Source organism: Ambystoma mexicanum, chromosome 2p, assembly GCF_040938575.1.
Source record: "Ambystoma mexicanum isolate Mex_15411 chromosome 2p, UKY_AmexF1_1, whole genome shotgun sequence".
Classification (NCBI taxonomy): domain Eukaryota; kingdom Metazoa; phylum Chordata; class Amphibia; order Caudata; family Ambystomatidae; genus Ambystoma; species Ambystoma mexicanum.
In genome coordinates, this window is record NC_090923.1 from 305,638,871 (window position 1) to 305,665,653 (window position 26,783).

General features: G+C 44.6%; 1 protein-coding gene across 3 annotated transcripts in view; it reads right to left on the bottom strand.

Annotated features, from left to right (window-relative positions):
* Positions 1–513: 513 nt before the first annotated feature.
* CARD19 (caspase recruitment domain family member 19) overlaps positions 514–26,783 on the bottom strand; it is a 330,029-nt gene continuing 303,759 nt past the window's right edge. For all 3 annotated transcript variants that reach the window (XM_069643604.1, XM_069643606.1, XM_069643605.1), the window contains 2 exons: positions 19,457–19,528; positions 514–1,493 (listed from right to left, as the gene is read on the bottom strand). In XM_069643604.1, the coding sequence (XP_069499705.1) occupies positions 1,375–1,493; positions 19,457–19,528 (191 nt within the window). In that variant the 3' untranslated portion in view covers positions 514–1,374. The remainder of the gene's footprint in view (positions 1,494–19,456; positions 19,529–26,783) is intronic.

Consider the following 26,783-nt stretch of genomic DNA (forward strand, 5'->3'; position numbering starts at 1 on the left):
AAAAACATGAACTATTTATCAGCATATTTTGAAATAAATCTTATTGCATGAATACAGTATTTTGTAATGCTTATAATAATAAACGGGATTCACAGCCAGGCCACGGCTATTGTGCATCGAGTACTTTCTCAATGGCAATGCAGTGCTTTCAAGAGCACCTTTCAGAAGATATTTTTTTAGGAATGCCGGTGTTACAGTTGACAGTCAAAAAGAAGTCGTTTTGGATTATTCCATTTGGAGAGTGGGGATTTGCACAGGAGATAATGTAGTAGTTGAGGATTCGGAGTGACGCTTTGGTGCCACCCAGAGGGTGGCTGAGGCAAAACCTTGTACAATTTGGTCCTGGACTTGTTTTGTGAAAAATAATATTTCCTTGAAAATGTTTTCGCCCCTATGCTTCAGATTCTTTATATGGCGAGATCATTTTATTCCAGATAGCCTTCCAGATGCATGCATACTAGAACATACTATTTACAGCACTTAGTAAACAGCAAAGATTCAGATGAAACAGGATTTAAATAAAATATATACACTTTAATTGAAATATAATGAGGAGAACAAAACAAACAAGACACGTCTAAACTACACCTAAATATTGCACCATTTACGGACAACAGGCAAATGTCCCAAAATGCAGATTCTATTTCTTTTTTTTTTTCATTTTCAGTTACAAGCCACGATTCTGTATTATGCTAATTCCATTTTTATTGCCAGGGAGCATCTACAGCACACTTTATTTTGTGTTTCGAGTAACTGCAAATTAAAGCATAATATTGCAAGCGGAAACTTTGGGCAGTACCCAAACCAGACATGGTGTGATAGCAGGGCTTTTATGAGCGAAGTCACGAAGTTGACTCTGCTTGATGTTATCCTTGGCAATAAAAAGGGAGGCCTCTTGCCAACTTTGGAGGTCTGGACAGCAATCAAGTACTGTAAGAAGCTTTTCACCCCAGCTGCATTGGTTTTAGATATTGACAGAGTACCGCCATAAAACCAGTCAGTAAAGAGACACTTGTCAAAAAAATTACAGTGCTTTGAAGACTTTAAACATTGGCTTGAAACTGGTACAATTCTTGAAACAAAAGCAAAAGTCTTGCATAATGCTTTTTAACCACTACTCATTAAAACGTGTATAGTTGTATAGGTATATAAAAACAAAGTACAAAATTATAAATATTTTAAAATAAGTGGTTGCAAAGGTCATTCATCCCGTTAGAAAATATATATATAGAGCGACATTTTAAAAATGCGTTAAAATAGCACGAAAGCAGTTTTTGTCAGGTCTTTGGTATGAAGATAAAGCGGTTGCGCATGACACAGGTTTTCTGCCTCGTTACTTTGAGAGCGATTTCATGTGAACCACTTTTGTTCTTGTTAATTCTTCTTCTTTGATGTGTCTTCCATGTAGGATATCAGAACATTTTTAACATGCCTTCCAAAGCCGAGGGCTGAAAATCCCACAACTTTCCTCACCCCAGTTGTATTTTTTACATCTGCGGAAAAACGAGAAAAGGGGTCATGTCATACGTTGTATAATATCAGCATTCCATTCATTGTCACAATATGAGGCATAGGACTAACATTTGAGAACGCTTCATCTCCAGCAAAGAAATAAATGCCATTCGCCAAAGGTTATACATTCGAATTTAAGTTCGTTATATATCTGAGTGCTGTGACGATTCATGGGATCTCGATACTTCTCCCCAGAAGGAATCCATTCCCTGTGAGTCTTGGGAGGGGAGCCCACTACGCAACAATCCCACTAGGGTTGGTAGAATGTGGGACCTCATAGCGAGAGACTCCCCTCATGTGGAAAAAGACTCCCATTCCGTGATGGAACTCCCTAACCCCCGCGCCTGTGGGACCAACAAATCCTTGAGGCCCTCCAAGAACCAACCGGAAAGCACTACTATTTGTTATTGCAATACTCCTTCCTTTCCTCACGTAAGTCTTAACACTACCAAGACAAGGAAGAACATACAGAGTGATAGTAAGCTATCTCCCAAAAGTACTGAGAAGAGGAAGATTGAAGCATACTGCTTTACCAAGGCTAAATAGTATTGCGAAGAGGTGGCCCCAAGGAGGCATGAAGAATACTCTGTTGACATTGAAGGACTATGGCACTCTGCTGGGGAGGACCCAGCTACCGGACATATAAAGCAAGAAGGAACTCAAAGGGAAGAGAACCATGTGTGACCCTTGTAAGCCTTGGGAGATTTAAAGCTGTGGATAAGAAGTGAGCAGGAGAAGCTGGTCCTCGGTTGAGAGGACATCCTGGAACAGTTGGCAGAGCCACCCGTAGTCAGACGGAGACCCAACCTACGCAGAAGCTGTAGGGGAGCCAACAGTGGTGTGACCTCGGAGAGATGGACCAGGCAGTTCATCTGCAGAGCCAGCGCAGTGCAGTGCGAAGCAGAGACAGAGATGTGAAGAGCATTCGACCAGAGAGAGATAGACTAACATCCCGGGAAGAACCAATTACCTGCCTCCTCCAGAACAAAGGTAACTGGAGCCACGGGAGACCTGGTAGGGGTTTGGGCGAGAGTGAAGAGTATCTCAGGAGTAATGTCCATCGTCACAGTGACTATAGAAGAGATACCAAGAGTGAAGAGTGAAGAGTATCTCTGGAATAATCTCCCTTGCCACAGTGATCACAGAAGGGGTACCAAGAGTGAAGAGTATCTTGGGAGTAATCTCCCTCATCACAGTGATTACATAAGAGATAACAAGAATGAAGTGTGCCTCTGGAGTAATCACCCTTTTCACAGAAACTGTAGAAAAGATACCAAGGTTGAAGAGTACCTCAGGAGTAATCTCCCTGGTCACAATAACTGTAAGAGAGATATCAAGGATAAAGATTACTACAGGAACAATCTCCCTCATTAGAGAGCCAAGAGGAAGATAAGCAAAGTCCAGGCATATATATAACGTTGAGAAGAATAACTGTTGGACATTTCCTCAAGTCCAAAGAAGCCCCTGAGAGGAATTACAAGGGCTTACTAGAACTGCTACAAGAGACTATCAGAAATCATCCCTTAAGGTTGGACCAGAAGAAGGAAGCCATTCTCCTGGCTTCATTTCTGTTTGCTGAATATGTCTGATTGCTGGTAGGGTCAGAGTAGGATCGTTTTTGGACAGAGACTGATTTTTAAGTCTGGCAACCACCAGGATGACGAGCACCCAAGTTAGAGTGCAGTTAGGTAGGGCAACCCCTCTAGGTATAAGGAAAGAAAGGTCCTTTTCTTATTATTTGAAACAAAACATGAGTTGAAATGCCACCCCTTTGTCCGACTCTGATTTACCAGAGTGCCTATACAAAATCATCTCTTCACAATCATATCTGGGTTGTCATTAAATGAATAGTTAGCAAACTGGTTCAAATAAAACTCTAATCTCCTGAATTACAGCGCTGTTGACTAGGTCAAACTTCACAAACTTTAGGAAGTGCCGGCTAAAATGGTTGAGATGGTTTGAAAGTTGACAATACAGTAAACAAAGGAGTGGAAAGGTCAGAGAGCCTGTACAAAAAATGTACTAGGTCTGCAGCAGATTTTAAAAGTGGAAAAACTTCTGCCAATGTGTATGTCTAGAAGGGCACACCGGCACAATATGCACGTTTCCCTATTGTGCTGCTGTACCTGTTGCACGTCTCAGAAGCCTCTGTGTAACTGTTCTTGAGTTATGTCCTCTAAGTAGGTAGGTTAAAGCTGGAGACCCACTACTAGTGTGGGGGCATTGCATAACAAAATGAACCACTTCCTTGGCTGGATACAAAGGTGGATGGACCATACCTTCCCCTACCTTAATGGTTCAAGCACTGAGATGTGATTCTGTATTTTAGAACCGCGTTTGTAAATATTAATCATTTTTATGTGCTGAAATGACCATCTCGCCAATATAGTTTGCCACAAATGTTTCCCCAGTTTATCTCGAACAGAAGCAGGATATCGTTTTCTCGGACACTATCATTTCACCACTAGGTGGTTGCATGCAATTCAGGGGCTGTGCCTGGGTAGTCTTGAGCACTTATTTGGTATACCCTCTATTGATTTTGAACCAGTGATCAAGCCTAATGAACGTCCAATCAAGAGGAGCTAGGTGATCACCCGCTCCACCAATGTTATTTTGCCACCGTGTACAGTAGATGATATTGGGGGGACTGTATTGTTTTTATTTCGAGCTATTGTTTTCTTACAGTTTATATCCGTTCCATGTGTTTAATCAGGTCAATGTACCAGTCCTTCGTGTAGATGTATATGATCATGCCTTCCAAGGAATGCAATCAGTTGTCAGTACATTTAACACCTGCACCCCTTCACACAGTATGGAGTCAAAAGGGGTGTCAAAGAAGCCATTTCAACTGCATACGTGTTCAGGAGCCTAAGAAGCAATTTCAACTGCATACGTGTTCAGGAGCCTCAGAAGCAATTTCAACTGCATACGTGTTCAGGAGCCTCAGAAGCAATTTCAACTGCATACGTGTTCAGGAGCCTCAGAAGCAATTTCAACTGCATACATGTTCAGGAGCCTAAGAAGCAATTTCAACTCCATACGTGTTCAGGAGCCTCAGAAGCAATTTCAACTGCATACGTGTTCAGGAGCCTCAGAAGCAATTTCAACTGCATACGTGTTCAGGAGCCTCAGAAGCAATTTCAACTGCATACATGTTCAGGAGCCTAAGAAGCAATTTCAACTGCATACGTGTTCAGGAGCCTCAGAAGCAATTTCAACTGCATACGTGTTCAGGAGCCTCAGAAGCAATTTCAACTGCATACGTGTTCAGGAGCCTAAGAAGCAATTTCAACTGCATACGTGTTCAGGAGCCTCAGAAGCAATTTCAACTGCATACGTGTTCAGGAGCCTCAGAAGCAATTTCAACTGCATACGTGTTCAGGCGCCTAACAAGCAATTTCAACTGCATACGTGTTCAGGAGCCTAAGAAGCAATTTCAACTGCATACGTGTTCAGGAGCCTAAGAAGCAATTTCAACTGCATACGTGTTCAGGCGCCTAACAAGCAATTTCAACTGCATACGTGTTCAGGAGCCTCAGAAGCAATTTCAACTGCATACGTGTTCAGGAGCCTAAGAAGCAATTTCAACTGCATACATGTTCAGGCGCCTAACAAGCAATTTCAACTGCATACGTGTTCAGGAGCCTCAGAAGCAATTTCAACTGCATACGTGTTCAGGAGCCTCAGAAGCAATTTCAACTGCATACGTGTTCAGGAGCCTCAGAAGCAATTTCAACTGCATACGTGTTCAGGAGCCTCAGAAGCAATTTCAACTGCATACGTGTTCAGGAGCCTCAGAAGCAATTTCAACTGCATACGTGTTCAGGAGCCTCAGAAGCAATTTCAACTGCATACGTGTTCAGGCGCCTAACAAGCAATTTCAACTGCATACGTGTTCAGGAGCCTCAGAAGCAATTTCAACTGCATACGTGTTCAGGCGCCTAACAAGCAATTTCAACTGCATACGTGTTCAGGAGCCTCAGAAGCAATTTCAACTGCATACGTGTTCAGGAGCCTAAGAAGCAATTTCAACTGCATACGTGTTCAGGCGCCTAACAAGCAATTTCAACTGCATACGTGTTCAGGAGCCTCAGAAGCAATTTCAACTGCATACGTGTTCAGGAGCCTAAGAAGCAATTTCAACTGCATACATGTTCAGGCGCCTAACAAGCAATTTCAACTGCATACGTGTTCAGGAGCCTCAGAAGCAATTTCAACTGCATACGTGTTCAGGAGCCTAAGAAGCAATTTCAACTGCATACATGTTCAGGCGCCTAACAAGCAATTTCAACTGCATACGTGTTCAGGAGCCTCAGAAGCAATTTCAACTGCATACGTGTTCAGGCGCCTAACAGGCAATTTCAACTGCATACGTGTTCAGGAGCCTCAGAAGCAATTTCAACTGCATACGTGTTCAGGCGCCTAACAGGCAATTTCAACTGCATAGGTGTTCAAGAGCCTTTCATCTTGCTGCATTGGAATGCAAGCAAATAGGAGCCATCTCTGGGAAACCTTCAATAACCCAGGACCAGGAAATTGCTGTTGAATTCCACATGACTGCATGGACACCAGTATAGTATCATCTATTTTTGCGGGTCTGGTATAGAGTTCTGTCAAAGAGCTTTTTCTTCCAAATGTTTTTTCAGACCGATATAAACAAGGGGCTCCATTCCTGTGACTGAGTATGGGCAAGCTCAAAATGAATGACGTGGGCACAGTGTTGGCAAAATGCGCATGCATGAGTTGCAGTGGCACGTGCTCTGAAGAGCATGCCAACTGATGCATGCTGTCCTGAGAGAAAAGGAGTATACTTTATTCTCAGTGTTGCTGAATTGTTTGGGGATAGCTTCTAAGAATCGTGAATAAACGATGATCTAGCCCCTCCTCCCAACTTGCAGGCTTCCCTTTACAGTAAACCCGAGCCCCCGCATCTGGGATCACCCGTTAAACCCCGTTAGCACACCCTTTGATACCAGACTGACTGCAGAGAGCTGTGGTATTCAAGCTAACTCGATGCTCCTGGCTGATGGCAGGTGCAGCTAGAAATAGCATGTGTGCCTGCTCATACAACTTAACAGAACAACATACAGCAGTAACCTAAATGCTACCTTACAAAGGGCTATAGATAGCATGCAAAAGGATTCTTTTTGCATTTATCAAAACCTAAAAGGGGGGTAGTGCAGTCACCCCGTAAAATATATGCTGGATGTCAAGAAACACTTAAAAGTAAAAAAATAAAATAAAAAAACACTGTTTCCAACAACTACCAGAAGATCCAAATAAACATCAAAACAGATTCTGATGAATGCCTAGAAAGATGGCACTCATTGCCTTGAACAACTGAGAATAAAGAACATTTCTAAATGTTGTTTTTCCCTGACGGTGCATATATTATATAAATAAAAACATGAACGCTAATTGTGGCCTCCAATATTTCCCTCCTTTAAAACACCTCTAAATAGTTAGGATTCTTTTTCCCTTCATAAATTATCTACCAATGTATCTTACAGACACTACAGAACTACCAAAAATTCCAACATCCCCTAGCAAGACAGCTACCCACTGTTAATTATGCACGGTCTCACTTTGCTCAATCATCAACCATCATGGTGGCCTTAAGGTGCGTGAATATTTTCTGAGTATTTATGAGATGCTACTAGACATGCTGAAAGTCTGTCTAAAAAAGGATACTCCTTGGCAGACCGGAAGTACCACGCTGGGGACGTTCTGTGCCCCAGCCAATACCTATACCTATCTAACTTTGGATTGGTGGGATAAAAGGAGAAGCCTAGGCTCACACAAATCAAACATTCATGGGCAAGGTTATCATTTGGGATGATGAAGTTGAGAATGGCTTCAATTTACCACAATCCTGAATAACAAGGACTGCAATCTCAGGTTCACACAGCAACAAAAGACCAGAATAACATTTGCTGTCAATGATGGCATTTTTCACAGCACTTTCTTCCATAAACCCACCGACTCCATTCTCCATGCCACCAGCATTCACCCAAAGAATCTGAAATGGAGTATCGCCCATGCAGTACAACCACAGAAATGGAGAACATATCAAAGCGAGTGGCAGGGAGATTCCTCACAAATGTTGCTCATTAACAAAAATGGAATATGGATTTGCCAAAGCAGAAAGAATGTACCGGGACAATCTTTTAACACCCCAAAATTACTCTGCCAAATCAAAAGAAAACAAATCCAAAATCAGCATGATTACTACCTACTATAGGCAATGCCAAGACATAAGAAGTAACCTCAACAAACATTTGAAAACTAATTTCAGACAAAATATCAAGAACTGAGCATACTTGCTGTTGTGAATAAAGGTTCTCCCATTGGCCTGTGCAGGTGGAAGACAGGGTCCCACAATGCAATGCTCATCTTGTGACTGGCCCATGAGTTGTTCCAGAGAGGGTGGAGAAGGGGTGGGTGTGGGAGAAAAATATGCAGTCGGGCGAGAGGCGAGTTAAGTGATAAAAAATGGAAAGGAAATGATAAGTGTGTGTGTGGGTGTATGAAAGGGGTGGTTGAAGTCTTGGGGATCAGTGTGAGGCCTCTCTTTACATTAAGGCCTGACTGAAGATGTATAGGGCCTGATTCACAGAAGCATTCTATAATGGCGCAATCCCATTGGAACACGGTCAATGAATCACACCCATAGTCTGGGGGATGGAGAAGGTAACACACTACTGAAATAAGAAAACAGTGAGGTGTCCAGGGGTGTTGCTAGGTCTGGAAAAGATCTGGGCTAGGGTAATGTTGGGACTGTCGGGACTCGGGGCTAGCTTGCCTTTTGGTTGTAGGCCCTGAGCTTCCATCTGGGTCTACAACCAGAAGACCTGGGGCTATTGCTCCTCAACACCCCCTCCCCCCAGCACGTCTATGGACATGCTCCCAAATTCGGTTAAACTCATGTGGTGATTAGACTTGGTCAGGATGCTGCAGAGCAATACAATGCTGTAAAATATGGAATAAAGAGGATTCTGCACTCAAGTGGATCGAGTGCAAATTGCCCCCACCTTTTTCATATTCAGACATATGAAGATCCAGTGGAGATTGAGAGGTGTGTGTTAAGATGGGTGTGTTGACTGGTCTTTATGCCAATGGAAGAAATGAACCAATCAAACATGTCAAACAAAGCATGGGAATAGGAATGATTATTAAAAGCAGTAAAACAACAGGAGTAGGGAGCTCACTATGTCATCAAAAGCTGTACAGAAGGGATATCACTGGTTCAAAACCAGATGAGTGCTGAGTCTGGATTGTAACTGAGGAATATTACTTGGAGCAAACTTGCTTTCGAAAACGGAGGAGAGATTGACTAGGAGTCCTTTCAAATATCATGAGGGTCCACTCTGACTCAGCACTTTTAAAGAATTATTCCAAGTGAGTAGAAAGACTACCCAAATTAAATTAGAAAAGTCCTCTGGAATGATTGTCCTGCTGAGCCCTCTTCTCTCACTTGACGTTGCATAGTAGGAAAAGTGCACAGCACCAGTGGCAGTCATTCATGTACCAGAAAATCATGAAACCATTGGCCGATCTTGGGTGGGTGGTCTGTTATCCAGTACATTCTGTATTGAAGGCATTGTATTTCGAACCTAAACCTGCAGAATACTGATGCAACTAATTTTAGCCTGGATTTAACTCGCATGCACATAGATTAGAAATTCACAACCCTACATTTACAAAGGGCGAAAATTGATGTAAATAGGTGATGTCATGGAGAATGCAGGAGAAGGATCGAGAATGTGAGGAAGAACGGATGGAGAATATTATGGGAGGTTGGCGGAGCTCTTGCTTCACTGTACTTACATATCATGAATAAATATTTAACTGAACTTAACGTTCTCCGTAGTGGTTATTACAGAACTGGCGATGAGGAACAAGGACGGGTGAGAGAAACGCTGAGCGTCTGACTCCCGAGGTCCGGGACGTAACTACTTATGCGTGTAACCTTTGTACCTGTATTTACTTATGAGTGACTGTGGGACACAATAAAGGAAACCCGACAGAGCAACTTTACGAAGGTACGCAAAGCCCCCCTCTCTCTCTCGTTTTTCATTCTAGGCGCTTAGCACTGAGGTGTTGGATAAGGCACTGGAGCACTTGACCGCATGCGTGAGACTTAGAATAGGGGGCGCGCTCACATGCAGAGCGGAAAGGTGTTGCTTAACAATGCGCATAAACAAAAACAACAGAATGCTATTAATCAAAAATAAACACTGCAGTCTATACCTACTATGATTGAGACTTGAACTCCTTAGTTTAAGGTGGGGAGAAGAAAAATAATAATAAATAATTAAGTTACTGAGTGATAAAGTGATAATTTGGCCACGCAAAAAATAAAGAGAAAGAAAGAAAGACATGCTGAAAGTCTACTTAGACGGCAACAAACATACATAACACAGAACTGGTGTAGACTAGTCAAATGTGCAAAGTGTGCCACTCCCCACAATGATTCTTTCTGAACTAGGAGAGTCAGCTATTACTTGTAAAGGATGACTAAAAACATGTGAGCTCTATGTGACTGTGGTTTGTGGGTCCAACTACAGTGTGGAACGAAAAAGTCCCTCTTGTTACATTGTCTAGGCACTGCAGGATAAGAGAAATTTGAAGACCTGCTAGACTTACTGGAAGAGGAAGCCCTAAACTTCAATATGAGAAGAGTGTGAAGAAAATGAACAAGCACTACGAGAAGAAGGCACACACAATACTGGAGCGCTAAATTTCAGAAAAAGGAACAGTACATTACAGCTCTGAGGATTGGGACGATTGGGCAATTTTGGAAAGCAACTGGATGAAAGGTTGAGAAATCAGTTTATGATGGAGTGCAGGCGCAGCAAGGTCAACAAGAAGTTGTGGTCAGAAGATGAGCCCCCATTGGAAACTGTCCTCGAGTGACCAAGGAAGAAAGATAAATGAGTTAAAACACTTGGAAGCAGGATGAAACAAATGACTACCAAGGATATGGAAAGTACTCAGAGTGGAACTGTAGAAACACTTGCTTCAGTAAGGAACCGGACAGAAGCCCAGACAGCTAAGAGGTGGGGATCAGAAGAGAAAGTTTACAGAAGAAATGCGCCATGCAGACAATTACAGAGGCAGGTCAAAATATCAAAGACCACCACGGAGATGCTACACCTGTGATAGCACATCTCATTGGGCAAACAATCCGATGTCTCCAGCTATTCTTATCATATGCAGAAGGTGCTACAGTGAATTCGGTGTATATGAAGACACTGAGAAAAGCATCTTTACAGTTGATGAAGACCTAGACTGTCCGAAAGCAGACGTGGAAGTGAACAGAGTACCGGTTGCAGTGATCACTGACTCAGGACCAAAATTCACTATTGCCAGAAATAATATGGAAGAACAGGATTAATCACAAGTATGTACATGAAGTTGACTTTAACATTTTGCGGTTTCATTTCAATCTAAACCAATGCACTAATATCAATTTGTGACAAAGTGGGGGAAATGAATGGTTTCTGTAGGTTTTGCCAGATCAATGTTCGAGATTACATTATTTTAGGTCTTTTATTAGCAATCCAGAATGGGTACCGTGATACTGGTTTTGGTTATCAATGTTACATGGGGACTCTATGCCTTTAAAGTTAAGAGTGTTGTCATTTTTAAAGAAGGTATGTGAGCTGGAGGGAATTACGTAAGATTCTCACAAAGTACCCTAACCAACGTAGTCTGGACAGATCGGTTTGGTGTGATCTTGTCCTTCATGCATATTTTAATTAATCTTGGATGGTTTTGTCCGTCTTGACTTTATTCTCTCTTTTTTCTGAATAATGAATCAGTAAGTTGTAAACTGAGTTAGATTGAATGAAATTATTATGAATCTATAAGGTATAGTGTAATGTATTTTTTTAACGTAAATTACTATATTTGTTGTAAAGGTTTTATGAACCATATACATTTGTTTAATTAAAAAAAAAGTAGACATTGTGCATTAAGTATATGAGGGTGTACCTATAGAACTGATCTGTTGGGAAGGTTCTAAGCAACACTGCAATTCAAAAGCAGACAAGCCACAGGAAAAGTATATAATTTCCAAAAGGGGAGCAATGCTACTCTTAACTTGGGTTCACCAGAAGGAGGTTAAAACTGTATCCCAATGCACATGTCATGTCAATAGGAGAGGTGGTACAAAGGAGCATACAGCAACTGCAGGATAAAATGTTCAGAGATGAAGTAGGATGTGTGAAGGGCGTGCTACACCAGAGAAGGTTAAGAGCAGGAATAAAGCCAGTCACACAAAGGTTACGCATATACAGATTACCATGAGGGAAGAGGTAAAGTTAGAACTGAAGAAACCTGAAGAACAATGCATCATAGAAAGGATAGATGGCTCAGGATGGGTATTGCTGCTTGTTATAGTCAGGTAAGCATCAGGAAAATTGAGAATTTGTGTAGAATTAAAGTACTTAACAAGTGTGTCATTTCGGAAAGACATCCGTTGCAGAAGAGACATTAATTCATAACAACGATGGGGCCAGCAAACAAATTTTAACTCTCAATTTATTTTTTTTACTGGACATTTGTAGGGTGCCTATACATGTGTTTCCAGGCACCACAAGACTATGTCGGGGTGGGGGGAGGAGGAGACATAAAAGAAAGTAGAACAAAAACGGTTATATTGGCCTTGTGATAATCCTACCGTGCAAGTGCAAGACAAGGTGGTAAGTGAAGGGGGGGGAGAAGTGCAGGAGTGGGGTGCCCAAAGGAAGGGAGTGGGCAAGTGCTGAGAGGGCCTAGATGGCAAGTGCCATGGGAAAGAGGGGGAGGGAGGATGAGTGCGGTGGACAGGGTCGATCAGGTTAGGGCTAGTCTGAGGAAGGGAGCCAGAGGGCAAATCCTGGCATGGGATGCCGGGGGGACTGGCAGGCAGGGGTGGTTTGGTCCTTATGACACTGAAGGGACCATACCCCAGTCGCAGTGGCAGAGGGAACGTTAGAAAGGCAGGGGGTGAGGGAAGGAAGAGGAGAAAAGGACGGTTCTGATAAGTTTCTGGAATTTAAGAACCGGCTCAAGTCTGAGGAGGGCAGGGAGGCCTTTCCAGAATGTGGAACCAGATAAGGAAAGGGATCTACCTCCCACTCTGCTTGGAGAAACGTTTGACCAGCAGAGAGTTGGAGCCAGAGGACCAAAGGATTCTGGCAGGGAGGTATTTAGAGAGGGAAAGCTGGATGTAGGGAGGTCACAGGCCCCAGGCAGCCTTGTGTTTGATGCAAAGGGTCTTGAATTTGATCCATGCAGTCACCGGGAGCCAGTGGAGAGATGCTATGTCTAGAGAGATGCGGTCCCTGGGCTTGAGGCCAAGGAGAAGTCTTGCAGTCCTATTTTGGATTAGTTGTAGGGGGCAAAGGGAGGAAAGAGGCAGATTGAGAAAGAGGCTGTTGCAGTAGTCCAGGCTAGAGAGAACCATGGTTCTTGAGACGTTGAGCTTCTGGGGGAAGGTGAGGAAAGGTAGAATGCCCCTGAAGAGGTGGAGCTGAAAGTTGGACTTCCTGTGGCAAGGTCCGTGATGTGTGGAGAGCAAGAAAGGAGGAGTCAACTATGATCCCAAGGTTTTTTGCCTCACAAGTCGGTGATGGTCGGGTACCCTAGGAGGCTGGCCAGAGAGTTGGGGGAAACAAGAGCAGGCATCCCATTGAGAATCATCTCCGTCTTACTGGCATTAAGGCAGAGATCATTGGCAGAGCACCATGCCTGAATAGCAGTCAGATATGTGAGAGGAGGTAGAGGATGGCAGCTTTTTTTGTTTTGCATTTTTAAAGCACTCACACAGCCCGCGGGCATCGAGGCGCTGTTACAGGAATTGTTTTTTTTTTGTTGCGTGATTGTTTTTGTCTTAGTTGTGTATTTATAACACGCTTAAACACTCAGAGGTTTCTAAGCGCTGACCCGGGGATCGAGCCTGTGTTGCTTCATGTCATCTTGCTTTCAAGATGCAAACGTTGCCGCTGAGCTAGCCTACCGGGACAGCTTGAAGGAGACCTGTGCGTTGTCTGCATACCACTGGAAATGAGGGGAGAAGGTGGAGATCAAGTGGGCCAGAGGGGCCAGGTAGATGTTGAAGAGCCATGGCGATATGATGGAGCCCTGAGGAACACCACAGGTAGAGAGTGAGGTGGAGGGGCGAACAGGACCCATTCCCACTTGGGAGGGTCTGTTTGAAAGGAAAGAGGTCAGCCACACCAGTGCCCTGTCTGTGATGCTTAAGGTATAATGGAGACTGTTTATGAGGATGGATTGGTTGACTGTGTCAAAGGCAGAAGATCGAGGAGGATCAGTACAAAGGGAGTGTTTGAGTCCAGTTTTGAGAGCAGGTATTCACAAGTGTTCAGGAGAGCAGTTTTTGTGCCTCTGGATGGCCTCAAACCAGACTGGTGGTCATGGAGGCAACCAGCATTTCGGTGTAGAGGGTCAGTTGGGGGATGACCAGCTTCTCCATGAGCTTGTCCAAAAAGGAGGCAGTAGAGATAGGGCAATAGTTAGATGGGCAAGAAGGGTCAGCAGACAGTTTTTATAGGAGTGGTTGCATAAAAGAGTGCTTAAGGTGTTGGGGGGGGGGAGAAGCCAGTGGCAAAGGAATGGTTGCAGAAGTCAGCCAAGGCTGGGGAAGAGAGTCAGTGTTGTCCTTGATGGTTCTGGAGGAGCAGGGGAGCACCTGTTTAGAGGAAACTTGCATAGAGCGGACAACTCTAGAGATCTTGTCTGGTGCAATGGGAGAGAAGGAGGAGAGTATTAGGGGGAGGGAGGCAAGAGAAGAGGTGTGGAGGGGGCAGATGACTGAGAGGATAGGCTATCCAGCGTTTTGGAGGAAAAGTGGGCGACCAGTGCAGTGCATAGGGCCTGGCAGGGAGGAGGAGAGGAGGAGACTGCAGTAGGATTGGTAAGTTCCTTGCAGATTTTAAAAGGTTTAGCTATGTTATTGGTGGTTCCAGAGATGCAGGCTTGGACATGATCCCTCTTTTTGGAATAGATGGTCAGAGGATATTGCCTTTGGAGTAGGCGGCAGGCCAGTTTGTTAGAGGATAAAGTAGATGCCTGCCACTTCCACTCTGCAGCTTTGTACTTGTGTTTCAAAGCTGCTAAGTCTGAGTCATAGCAAGAGTTGCATTTTGAGACTGGCTTCATGTGGCTCCTCATGACGGGGGCAAGGATGCCACAGGTTTTAGAGATAGAGAGATGGAGGTTAGCTACAACAGAGTCAGAGGGAGAGTCAAATAAAGGGGGCAGAGAAGGGATATAGGAAGAGGCAACTGCAGCGACTGGCACATGCTTCATCGCCCGAATGACGGAGGAGACTGGCAGTGCGAGCAGAGGCATCATCAGGGGACATGGGAGGTCATGGTGGGAAGAGAGGAGAGAGTGGTCAGACCAGGAGAGGGGGTAGTAAGAGGGTTGGAGAGTGGGATGTCTGTTGAGATGAGAGCAGCCAAGGTGTGTCGGGCAGAGTGGGTTGGCCCAAAGGGAAAGATGGTAAGGGAAAGAGTTGCAGAGGTCACAAAAGAGTACAGTAGCACCATCTGGAGAGTTGAGATGGATGTTAAAGTCCCCAAGTTATATATGTTTGGGGGAGGAGGCAAGAAGAGAGGACTGGTCCGCATATTCTGAGAGGAAGAGGGTGGTCAGTCCCGGGGGGCCTGTAGATGGTAGTGAGAGTCAAAGAGAAGGTTGGCGAGACAGATAGCCTGCAGACTGGGCTTTCAAAGTAGGTTTGAGTGGGGATGATGGAGGCAGGAACCCCCTCAGGGAAGATCAGAGCCACTCTGCCACCAGGCCGGGAGGGCCTGGTATTGGACAGGATCTTGTAGCCCTCAGGGAGGAGAGTGTCAAAAGCAGAGACGGAGCTGACCTTGAGCCACGTCTCGGTGAGAGCAAGGATGTCAAGGTCTTACAGGAGGAGACAGATGTCAGAGGAGTGTTTGATAGCAGAGCGAGAATTGGGGGAAGCTAAGTGAATCTGGTTGCCCCATTTAAATCAGTTTAGCATCAAGTAGAATTACATGAAATGTAGCACCAACAAACAGCTTTTGTAACGCAAGAGGGGTTGTACAATATGCAAGGATGCCATTCAGACTTATCTCTTCAGAATCTGTTTTTCAGAAAATCATGTAAAAAATATTTGATTGTGACACTGGGGTTGTATTCTTCTAGGATGACATTTTAGTGTATGCTGAGAACTTGGAACAGCATAACGAGAGACTTGGAGACATATTGAGGAAATGGGAGGTTGGAATGACTTTGAAAAAAAAAAGAAGTGCACAATAAACAGGCCATGTAATTTACAAAAAAAGGAATATCACCAAAGAAGGATCTTATTAATACCATAAGAGACACATCCACCCCAATGAACAGGCTAGAACATCCTTGGGAATAGCAGAGTACTACTCAAAGTTTATACCAAATTTTGCAGACAACACAGCTACAATGAGGACATTTATGAGAAAAGGAGCTGTATTTACTTGGGATCAAGAATGTGAGAACAAATTTGCCCCTATTAAGAATGCACTGATGAATGCACTTACCTTGGCCAATTAAAAACGAGGAAGGAGAACTTTAATCATGACTGACACCAGCAATGTTGGTTTACGTGCAGCCTTGACACAATTCTCAGGATGGAAAATAGTATGTAATGTATGCAACAATTGAGAAGGAAACCTTATCAATCAAATGGGTAACTGACAAATTCAGCTTGTTTAGTTGGGGTACCAATTTTGAGGTACACACTGACCTCAAACCCCTGGCAGAAATATTGACGTCAAAAGGATTAGATACACTGTCCACCAGGATATGAAGACCAGAGACAAATCCGTAAAAATATAACTTGCAAACATGATATATATCAGGAGGAAATCACTGTAGGCAGGCTGCTTATCTAGAATGAGTACAAACAAAAAGAAGCAAGTCGTGAGGAAGAACAGGAAGTAATGTTAGCGATAGTGGATCAAGCAATTCCAGAAGAGGAATGGAGAATGGCCATGAGGAATGACACAGCTATAACCACAGTTATCAAAAGTTTTAATGAAAATGGGTTGAGTAAAAGGTTCCTAGAGGACATACATATGGAAGCCTTGTGGTATGTCAAAGATGAACTATATATGAAAAAGGACATACTAAGAAGGGGAGAAAGGATTATTCCACCAGAAGGTATCCCATCTGGCAGCACATAATGGAACTTTGGCATCACGTTCATTGAAGAACAATGAAAAAAAATACAAAGGATCAGAAGAAACTATTGGTATCCAGGACGTGACATGCAAATTGTGACAGCCTGTATCATTTACGAGAAAAGTGATAAAGTATGTGTAAGTAAGAAATTGCCAATGGTTGAGACAGTCATACCAGTACCACCATGGAGAAGATACGCATGGATGTAGCGGGTTGAAAATGGAGTCGTGGGACTCACACATACTGCTTGGTAGCAACTGATCTGTTAAAGTGGGCAGACATACCTATGACACTGTATGTCACTACCAGGAAGTTAACTGAGGTTCTACAATAAATATGCAGTTGCAAAGGTTTTCCAAATTCTATATAGACTGACAATGGGGTACAGTTCAAATGAGCAGAGATGGAAAAAATACTTAGATGATCATGCCATAGAGCACTACAGCAGTGCAATATTACACCCCCAGACACATGAGATTGTAGAAAGGTACAAAAGGGTTATCAAAGATACAATAAATTGGGCATGGTCAAATAACAGAGACTGGAAAGATGCAGTCAAAGAAATGTTAGTGGTACACAGATTCACACCAGACTCCACCACAGGAATATCTCCATTCAACTTTAGTCGAGACCTAAAACCAAACACTAAATCATTCCCAGCATGGCTCAAAAGAGAGAGCAAAAGAGGGGGCAGGGTGTAGATAAATAGAGATGGTGTAGAAGGTAGAATCAGATAAAGAAAGAAGAATAATAAATTACATATCAGGAATAAAGAATACAGACTGTCCCCAAGTAGGGGAGTGGGTCAGGATAAAATTGCCAAGTGCACTCTGGAAGTGAGGCAGTCAGTGGTTAAGACCATTCGAGGATGATGAGGGGTATGGAAGAGCAGTACAAATTTTAGCTAAAAGGCTATGGAACATGGAAAGAATAATGGTAATGAAGTGGTTTTCAAGACCACAAACCGGAAAGGGGTAGAAGGGATAAAAACGTGGAAGCTTCCTTGTCTTATAGAACAGATAATGGGGGTCATTACGAGTTTGGAGGCAGCCATGGTGCTATTAGCGCCATGGCTGCCTCCAAACTCGTGTCCGGGTTCCTTGAATGGGGACTTACCGGGTCATTCCAACCTTGGAGGACCCGGTAAGTCCCCATTCAAAATACCCGCCCCTGCTCCCTTAGCAGCTCCCGCTAAGGACGGCTGGTTTTACCAGCCGGCCTTAGTGGGAACCGCTAAGGGACCTTGTAATGCGGCTGTAAGGGGTTAACGGCACCGGCATCCTTACTGGCGCCGTTTACCCCTCACCTCCAGCCTCGTAATGAGGCCCATTGAACCTCAATTGTCAAGTTTTGAAAGAAAATACAAGAGGCTGAAGCACCTAGAAAAGTACATTTGGGAATGAGAAGTGGTTTCCGAAGAAAAAGATATGTGTATGAACGTCATGGAAAAAGCAGGAAGAGGATTGTGAATGGATAATGGCAGTTACAGGAGGATGGCAGAGCTCTTGATTCCCTATACCTACATACCATGAATAAATACATATTTAGTAGGACTTCTCATTCGCCATAGTGTTTACTATAGATTCCAATACTTAGTTTGATACTAGAGAAAATAAAATGTGTTGGATTTGCAATTTATTGGCTGAAGTGGATTTTGTGTAAATGTTAACTGAAGAGAGCTTTAATACATTAGTTGGTAAGAGGCATTATGGTCATGTAATTACGTGCTGCTGACGTGGGTTTGTATTATTTATAATGTGAATTGTTAGAAATATTAATAGTTCTGTTTGGTGAAATGCGTGCATTACATTTAGCAAGATTGTCACAGGCAGGCCACATTTAATTGTATTAATAAACGCATGTAATATATTGTGTATTTTATCTGAGGTCTTGTGGTGAATTTCCGTGCATAAAGTAAGCAGACCATCTTTGACTTGATTTTATTTAAGTACATTAGAGTTTTGATCACAAATGTGTATTGTCCCAGAATTGTGGGTGGGACTGTATAGTAGGGATTGTTAAATTAGTGATGGTCACTTAATGAAAGGAAGAACATGCATAAAAACTATCTCCAGGTATGAAGGGCTTCATAGAGGAAGTGCGTCACAGGAGAGGGGACTCAAAAGGCACTTCAAAATCAGGCTTACAAATGTACACAAATTGACCGACAAAGGACAGTGGCTATCCAGGTGCATCAGTCGCCTTTCCTCGTTCTCTGGCCCATGCATTCATCCTACTTACAGATTCACTTTTCATTTAGATGCATAGATTGCATATGTTTTGGTAATCCCAGGATCTATCCATGGTGGGCAGACAGTGGAAACATAAGCAATCCAAGAGGTTTCCAATTTAAATTGAACAGCTTAAGCACATCATGAGCCCATCACGCAACCAACTGCACTCCCTCCGAGTTGATCTAACGGTTGTACTAGAACTGCCAGATACAACACACCTTCAAAGATAAATCTATTTCAGTCCTACACTGCTATTTGTCTAAAATGTCTCTTGCTAGCATTCTTAAAAAAACATAACTGCATCCCAACTCTCTGCATTTCCCTACCTACCTCCAACTGTGCGCGGTTTGAAGACCCAGTCATCTTTCCACCACAATCAGAAGTCTGGAAACCGAGGCACAATACTTACTTACCACTGTGACAAATTGTGGTTGCAGTTTATATTACAAACTAAATCAGCAATCATCTTTAAGATTGTGAGAGCAGTTCAAAAGAAGAATTCTCACCTGGACTGTAGCAATACATCAAAAATGCTAGTCCTGCAGCCACACTAAAGCAAGCAAAGAAGAACGCTGGTCCTAAAAAAGAATGAAACAGCACACTCATCAATTACCTTAACATACATATTTCCAAACTTTTCCCCCTCAATTCATGATTTAATGTTAATAATGACAGATGTTTTCATATTAATTTAAAATGTACATTACATCCTGTAACATTTATAACATATGATATGCTATGATGTGGCATTTATAACGCACCTGTGCACAACAGATCCCTAATAAATATTCAAAGAATGTTAAATATGGATAGATTATCTTCAGCCTAATTTCTTTTTCCCCCTTGGCATTTAAAGAGGCAATTCAATTATAATCATGTCAGCGCATTCCATTTTAGATTTGTTTTTAGCAACAACTGTAGACATAAACCATTTAAAAAAGGTACAATCAAACAGAGAACACCTCCTTAAGAGCAGGTGTAATTACTTATATTTTGAGTGATTAATGTTGGTAATAGCAATTACACAGCGTTTTGTCTGGCCACAAATACATCTTCAACAGGTCTGAAGAGTAAGGATAAGATTACAGCATGCCCTGGGCGAAATAAAAAAACATATGTAGGATTTAAATGACATTTTCAATTATTCGATTTTTTTTATGGGATTGACAAATTCTCATTTGTAGAATCAACCTCTGTCTGGATCACTTGATTACTGGTACTGGTAAAAGGTAAAAGGTGGAAGCTATGTTCAAACAAAAAGGGACTGCTACTACCCAAGTATGGTCCAAGATTTGCATTTCTAGAAAGTGTCACTAAATGTAACTGTGCAGAGTAATTTTTATTTTTATGAACACGATTGGGGAAATGTACAAGGAAGGATTAGGTTTAAGCAAGAAATAAAAGCCAGATGTAGATACATTTCATAACGTTTTCAAAACAAGATGGATTTGGGCATTTTGGAGGAGCTTTGAAAAGTAATGAATGTAACCAGTAACATTTGTGACCCTACTGGCTTTGAAAGACATGCATTTGATGATTTCACAGCAGCCTAGGAAGGTCGAAGGTCGAGTATATGCAGCCCCAACATTATATGTAACAACTTAATGACAAACAAATGATGGTTTAAAGGAAAGTCACTGGAAAGGTTATATGTAGTTTACAATACATACATACTTCCAATCATGCTGCTTTTTAAAAACAACCATTAACACTTAAGCATACTTTAGGGGCCTTTTAGTGTTCACCACTACAATGTCCTTGCTTTTAAAATAACTGGCTTATATGTTGTACAGTTGGTATTCAGTTTTACCAAGCCCCCTCGCACCTCTTCGATAAACATTTGCAATAAGGATGTGTATTGCATTTCCACAATACTGTTTTCACTTTGCAATCAGTCTATACCTTTATTCATACATGCTTCAATGTTTGCTGTTACGCTTTTTTTCATCTCTGACTATACATGCTACTATACTTGATTTTTCTTCTGGTAAAATGAAAAATGCAAAAAGGGCAACTCAAAAAACAAATAGCCTCGCCTATGGATACAATGACTAGAACAAAAGCAAAACATGAATGAAGAAATTGTTACCCTAATTCAACAAAGATGTTTAACAGCTCAAATGATGACTAAGATAAAATCAAATATCCATGCTGCATGGAAAGTACAAAATACACAATAAAACATTTAGGGGGTAATTCATAGAATTTGGCACACAAGTGGCACATGCGGCTGGTGCACAGAGTGCGCGTACGAATCTCTGCGCCAGCCGCGTGCGCTAAAATCCATTTCCGCGCACAGCGTATTCATGGATTTTAGCTACCAAAACCAGCCGTGGCGTACAGTGGCGCAGCGACCCTGCAGCAGTGCCAGTTACGCCCCCAAGAACGCCCCTCGCACAGGGAAAAGCCATCAAAATCCCCAATCCAGCGCAAAGGGCTGCGCTAACCCTGTACCAGAACGGCAAGCGGGGAACGTGTATTACTGGGGTTCGCGGGAAGTTTCACACGCGATTGCCGATTGCCCCTGTGCGAGTGGGGTACGTGTATTACTGGGGTTCGTGGGAATTTTCACACGCGAAGGGGCCTGTGCGAGTGGGGTACGTGTATTACTGGGGTTCGCAGGAAGTTTCACACGCGATTGGCCCTGTGCGAGTGGGGAACGTGTATTTTGGGGGTGCGCGGGAAGTTTCACATGCGAAAGGCCCTGTGCGAGTGGGGTACGTGTATTACCGGGGTTTGTGGGAAGTTTCACACGCGATTGGCCCTGTGCGAGTGGGGTACATGTATTACTGGGTTTCGCGGGAAGTTTCACACGTGAAAGGGCCTGTGCGAGTGGGGTACGTGTATTACTGGGGTTCGCAGGAAGTTTCACACGCGATTGGCCCTGTGCGAGTGGGGAACGTGTATTTTGGGGGTGCGCGGGAAGTTTCACATGCGAAAGGCCCTGTGCGAGTGGGGTACGTGTATTACCGGGGTTTGTGGGAAGTTTCACACGCGATTGGCCCTGTGCGAGTGGGGTACATGTATTACTGGGTTTCGCGGGAAGTTTCACACGTGAAAGGGCCTGTGCGAGTGGGGTACGTGTATTACTGGGGTTCGTGGGAAGTTTCACACGTGATTGGCCCTGTGCGAGTGGGGTATGTGTATTTTGGGGGTGCGTGGGAAGTTTCACACGTGAAAGGACCTGTGCGAGTGGGGTACGTGTATTACTGGGGTTTCCAGGAAGTTTCACAGCTGATTGGCCCTGTGCGAGTGGGGTACGTGTATTACTGGGGTTCGCGTGAAGTCTCACACGCGAAAGGAGCAGGGTACGTGTATTTCAGGGGTGCGCAGGGAGTCCTACATGTGAATTGGCAGTGTGGGTCCTCCCAGGTGTTCTCTCAACACCCTCCACGGCCCCTGCAGGCAGCCCACGCCACAGGGGGCTACCCTGCACCCCTGGTCATGTCCCACAGGCAGCCCATCCACCATGGGCATGCCCCCCAGCCAAGCCACATGTCAGCTAGCACTACTGATCACCAACTCATGTCCCCCTGCACCCCCACCCCACAGCAGTGCGGGGCACCTGCCAGCAGGCCCCCACTCATGTCCCCCTGCACCGCCACCCCCCAGCATTGCAGGGCACCTGCCAGCAGGCTGTCACGATGCCCGCTCCCGGGGAGCCGGTTCAAGCCCTGCGTCCCCGAAAGCGGACATCCAGTCCCCAAGGAAGGACCCAGCAACCCCATATAGGGGACCTTTGGACAGTGTCCTGGCGCCTATGGCGCCAGGCTCATAAAAGACATCATTCCTGGCGCCATAGGCGCCAGGCTCATTATGGAAGTGCTTGGGTGCACTTACCTGATGCAGACCATGCTGCAGGATCCCGGCCTCCTTGAGGCCTGAAAGGAACTACTTTACCTGTGGGACTAATTTACCTTGGTCGGGGAAGGATACATACCTGGAACTTCTTCCAAGGCTATTTAAACCCCACCCGAACAGCCACACGTGCTTCGCGTTGTTCTGCATCTAGCAGCTGGACGCTCACCGTGTCTGCTCATGCATCCTGACTTCTGCCACGCCTGCCAGCATCCTGGATCACCTGCAAAGGAAGAGAAGAAGATAACAGAAGAAGGAAAAGTCCTTACCTGCTAAATCCGCATCCCGGAGACATCTCGCCGACAATCCTGAAAAGGAAGACTTTATTTAAAAGCTCATCGCGTCGATCGCTGCAGCGCCGCATTCCACTCACCTTTACAGGGCGCCTCCATGTTCAGCAGCGATCATCCGGATTCGCAGTCACGCTCCAGCGCCTAGGGAGAAAAAGACCAGAACAAAAGGTGAGAGGGAGATGGAATAAGGAAAGCTAAATCTCCATGTTAAGACTTACCTGTTGATTCATTCCCTCTTCATTTCGGGTCCGCGCCGTATCCTGGCATTTCCGGACCCCGGCCCCTAAGGGTAAAAAGAGACATTAGCGTTAATGAGCGAATGAAAAGACATTACCAAAAACGCTCATTAAAGACTTACCTGATTTCTACAAGGATTTCACCTCTCATCTCGGGTCGGTGCCTGTTCCCCGGCATTCCGTACCCCGGCCCCTATGGGGAAAAAGACACTAGCATTAGTACATTAATGCATGGACACAAGGGGAACCTCTTATCAAAAAAACTTACCTGGAAGCCAAGCAAGTTTGGTTCTCACCAATCCGAAAATCCAGTGAAGTAACTGGATACCAACGCGCCCCTGCATCAGAAGCAGGATGGAGAGCTCGTCCTTCCAGACTCTAAGGTGAGACGCTACGAGGAATCACAGAAGGGTTGCGAGGAGGGTGAGAGGGGAAAGTGGGAGGCTGATTGCATTACCCCGCAGACAGTTAATCCCCTATTTTCGCCTACAGAAGGATACTTCTGCGAGCCAGACAAGCCAGATTTGGGGGCCCGGTCCAGTCTGTCTTCCGAACCTGCGCATCACCTTAGAAGAGGTCACAGCAGCACGAACCAGGCCAGCGCCTCCGTGGGAGTCAGGTGAGCGTTACACAGGCCCCCACTCATGTCCCCCTGCACCCCCACCCCCCAGCAGTGCAGGGCACCTGCCAGCAGGCCCCCACTCATGATCGACATCATGTGATTCAGCCACACCACAATGAAGCGCCTATGGACCATCCATTGCAGAATTTGGCACTAAACCCAGTATGCCTGCATCATCGAGATCTAAAAAGGCACTCCAATTCTTCAACGACTTTTTCAAACACACGAGTGTGACTTTAAGGACCCCATTGGAGACTGCAATACTGTGATTCCAGACAGTACTCACTGGCAGCTTACTAACACTAATAGATGGTGTGGCCGGGATCGTTTTTCTTGTACTACTAACAAGACTACACAGACACTATCTCTCAGAATTGCCCGTCAAGAATAATTGAAAAGGACTTCTCACTTTTACGACAGTCAGACAGTTAATATTTGAACCTGGGCTGGGAGTGTTCCTTGCCCCAACCCCTAAACACAAACAACTCCTTTTCCCCTGAAGAAGTTCCTCCCAATAATCTATAGGACTATAGGAACGAAACATGTTGGGCTTTAGGCAGATACTAATGCGAAGTATTTGCTTCATAGATGCACTTTAGGTATCCTTTGACCAAGGCATCTAAATTAGAGACACCCAACAAAGAAGGTCTCTATCTATGTACTTTGTGTGGTTTCTTTGTTTGTTGTATTTTGATTGAAAATGTAAATCAGACCTATTTCAAAAAGATAGAACAGCCTACAATTTTGTATGTACAATTGGAGCCATGTATGATGCTTGTACCTTGCCCTTTTGTAGCCAGATGGCCAATAGCACTTAGCACTTTGTGTCGTTAACACTAGTCATTTTGTCAGCACGTATACTAGATTTTACATGTTAGTTTTACAAAGCTGATTTTAATACTTGCATGTTTTTATTAAAATTTCTATGTGAATCGTATTCCCCAATGAGGTCAGGTTGTATTTTCCTTAGACTTTGATTTTTTTACTGGCTTTTAATTATCCCTGAGTGTGATTTCTTTAGTGATCCAGTAAAAAAGCATGCTCACACCCACACTAGGCGCGGGAGCCCCAATTTTGCTTTTTCCCCACTGATGTCCCCCTGCACCCCACCCCCCAGCAGTGTGGGGTACCTGCCAGCAGGCCCCCACTCATGTCCCCCTGCACCGCCACCCCCCAGCATTGCAGGGCACCTGCCAGCAGGCTGTCATGATGCCCGCTCCCAGGGAGCCGGTTCAAGCCCTGCGTCCCCGAAAGCGGACATCCAGTCCCCAAGGAAGGACCCAGCAACCCCATATAGGGGACCTTTGGACAGTGTCCTGGCGCCTATGGCGCCAGGCTCATAAAAGACATCATTCCTGGCGCCATAGGCGCCAGGCTCATTATGGAAGTGCTTGGGTGCACTTACCTGATGCAGACCATGCTGCAGGATCCCGGCCTCCTTGAGGCCTGAAAGGAACTACTTTACCTGTGGGACTAATTTACCTTGGTCGGGGAAGGATACATACCTGGAACTTCTTCCAAGGCTATTTAAACCCCACCCGAACAGCCACACGTGCTTCGCGTTGTTCTGCATCTAGCAGCTGGACGCTCACCGTGTCTGCTCCTGCATCCTGACTTCTGCCACGCCTGCCAGCATCCTGGATCACCTGCAAAGGAAGAGAAGAAGATAACAGAAGAAGGAAAAGTCCTTACCTGCTAAATCCGCATCCCGGAGACATCTCGCCGACAATCCTGAAAAGGAAGACTTTATTTAAAAGCTCATCGCGTCGATCGCTGCAGCGCCGCATTCCACTCACCTTTACAGGGCGCCTCCATGTTCAGCAGCGATCATCCGGATTCGCAGTCACGCTCCAGCGCCTAGGGAGAAAAAGACCAGAACAAAAGGTGAGAGAGAGATGGAATAAGGAAAGCTAAATCTCCATGTTAAGACTTACCTGTTGATTCATTCCCTCTTCATTTCGGGTCCGCGCCGTATCCTGGCATTTCCGGACCCCGGCCCCTAAGGGTAAAAAGAGACATTAGCGTTAATGAGTGAATGAAAAGACATTACCAAAAAACGCTCATTAAAGACTTACCTGATTTCTACAAGGATTTCACCTCTCATCTCGGGTCGGTGCCTGTTCCCCGGCATTCCGTACCCCGGCCCCTATGGGGAAAAAGACACTAGCATTAGTACATTAATGCATGGACACAAGGGGAACCTCTTATCAAAAAAACTTACCTGGAAGCCAAGCAAGTTTGGTTCTCACCAATCCGAAAATCCAGTGAAGTAACTGGATACCAACGCGCCCCTGCATCAGAAGCAGGATGGAGAGCTCGTCCTTCCAGACTCTAAGGTGAGACGCTACGAGGAATCACAGAAGGGTTGCGAGGAGGGTGAGAGGGGAAAGTGGGAGGCTGATTGCATTACCCCGCAGACAGTTAATCCCCTATTTTCGCCTACAGAGGGATACTTCTGCGAGCCAGACAAGCCAGATTTGGGGGCCCGGTCCAGTCTGTCTTCCGAACCTGCGCATCACCTTAGAAGAGGTCACAGCAGCACGAACCAGGCCAGCGCCTCCGTGGGAGTCAGGTGAGCGTTACACAGGCCCCCACTCATGTCCCCCTGCACCCCCACCCCCCAGCAGTGCAGGGCACCTGCCAGCAGGCCCCCACTCATGATCGACATCATGTGATTCAGCCACACCACAATGAAGCGCCTATGGACCATCCATTGCAGAATTTGGCACTAAACCCAGTATGCCTGCATCATCGAGATCTAAAAAGGCACTCCAATTCTTCAACAACTTTTTCAAACACACGAGTGTGACTTTAAGGACCCCAT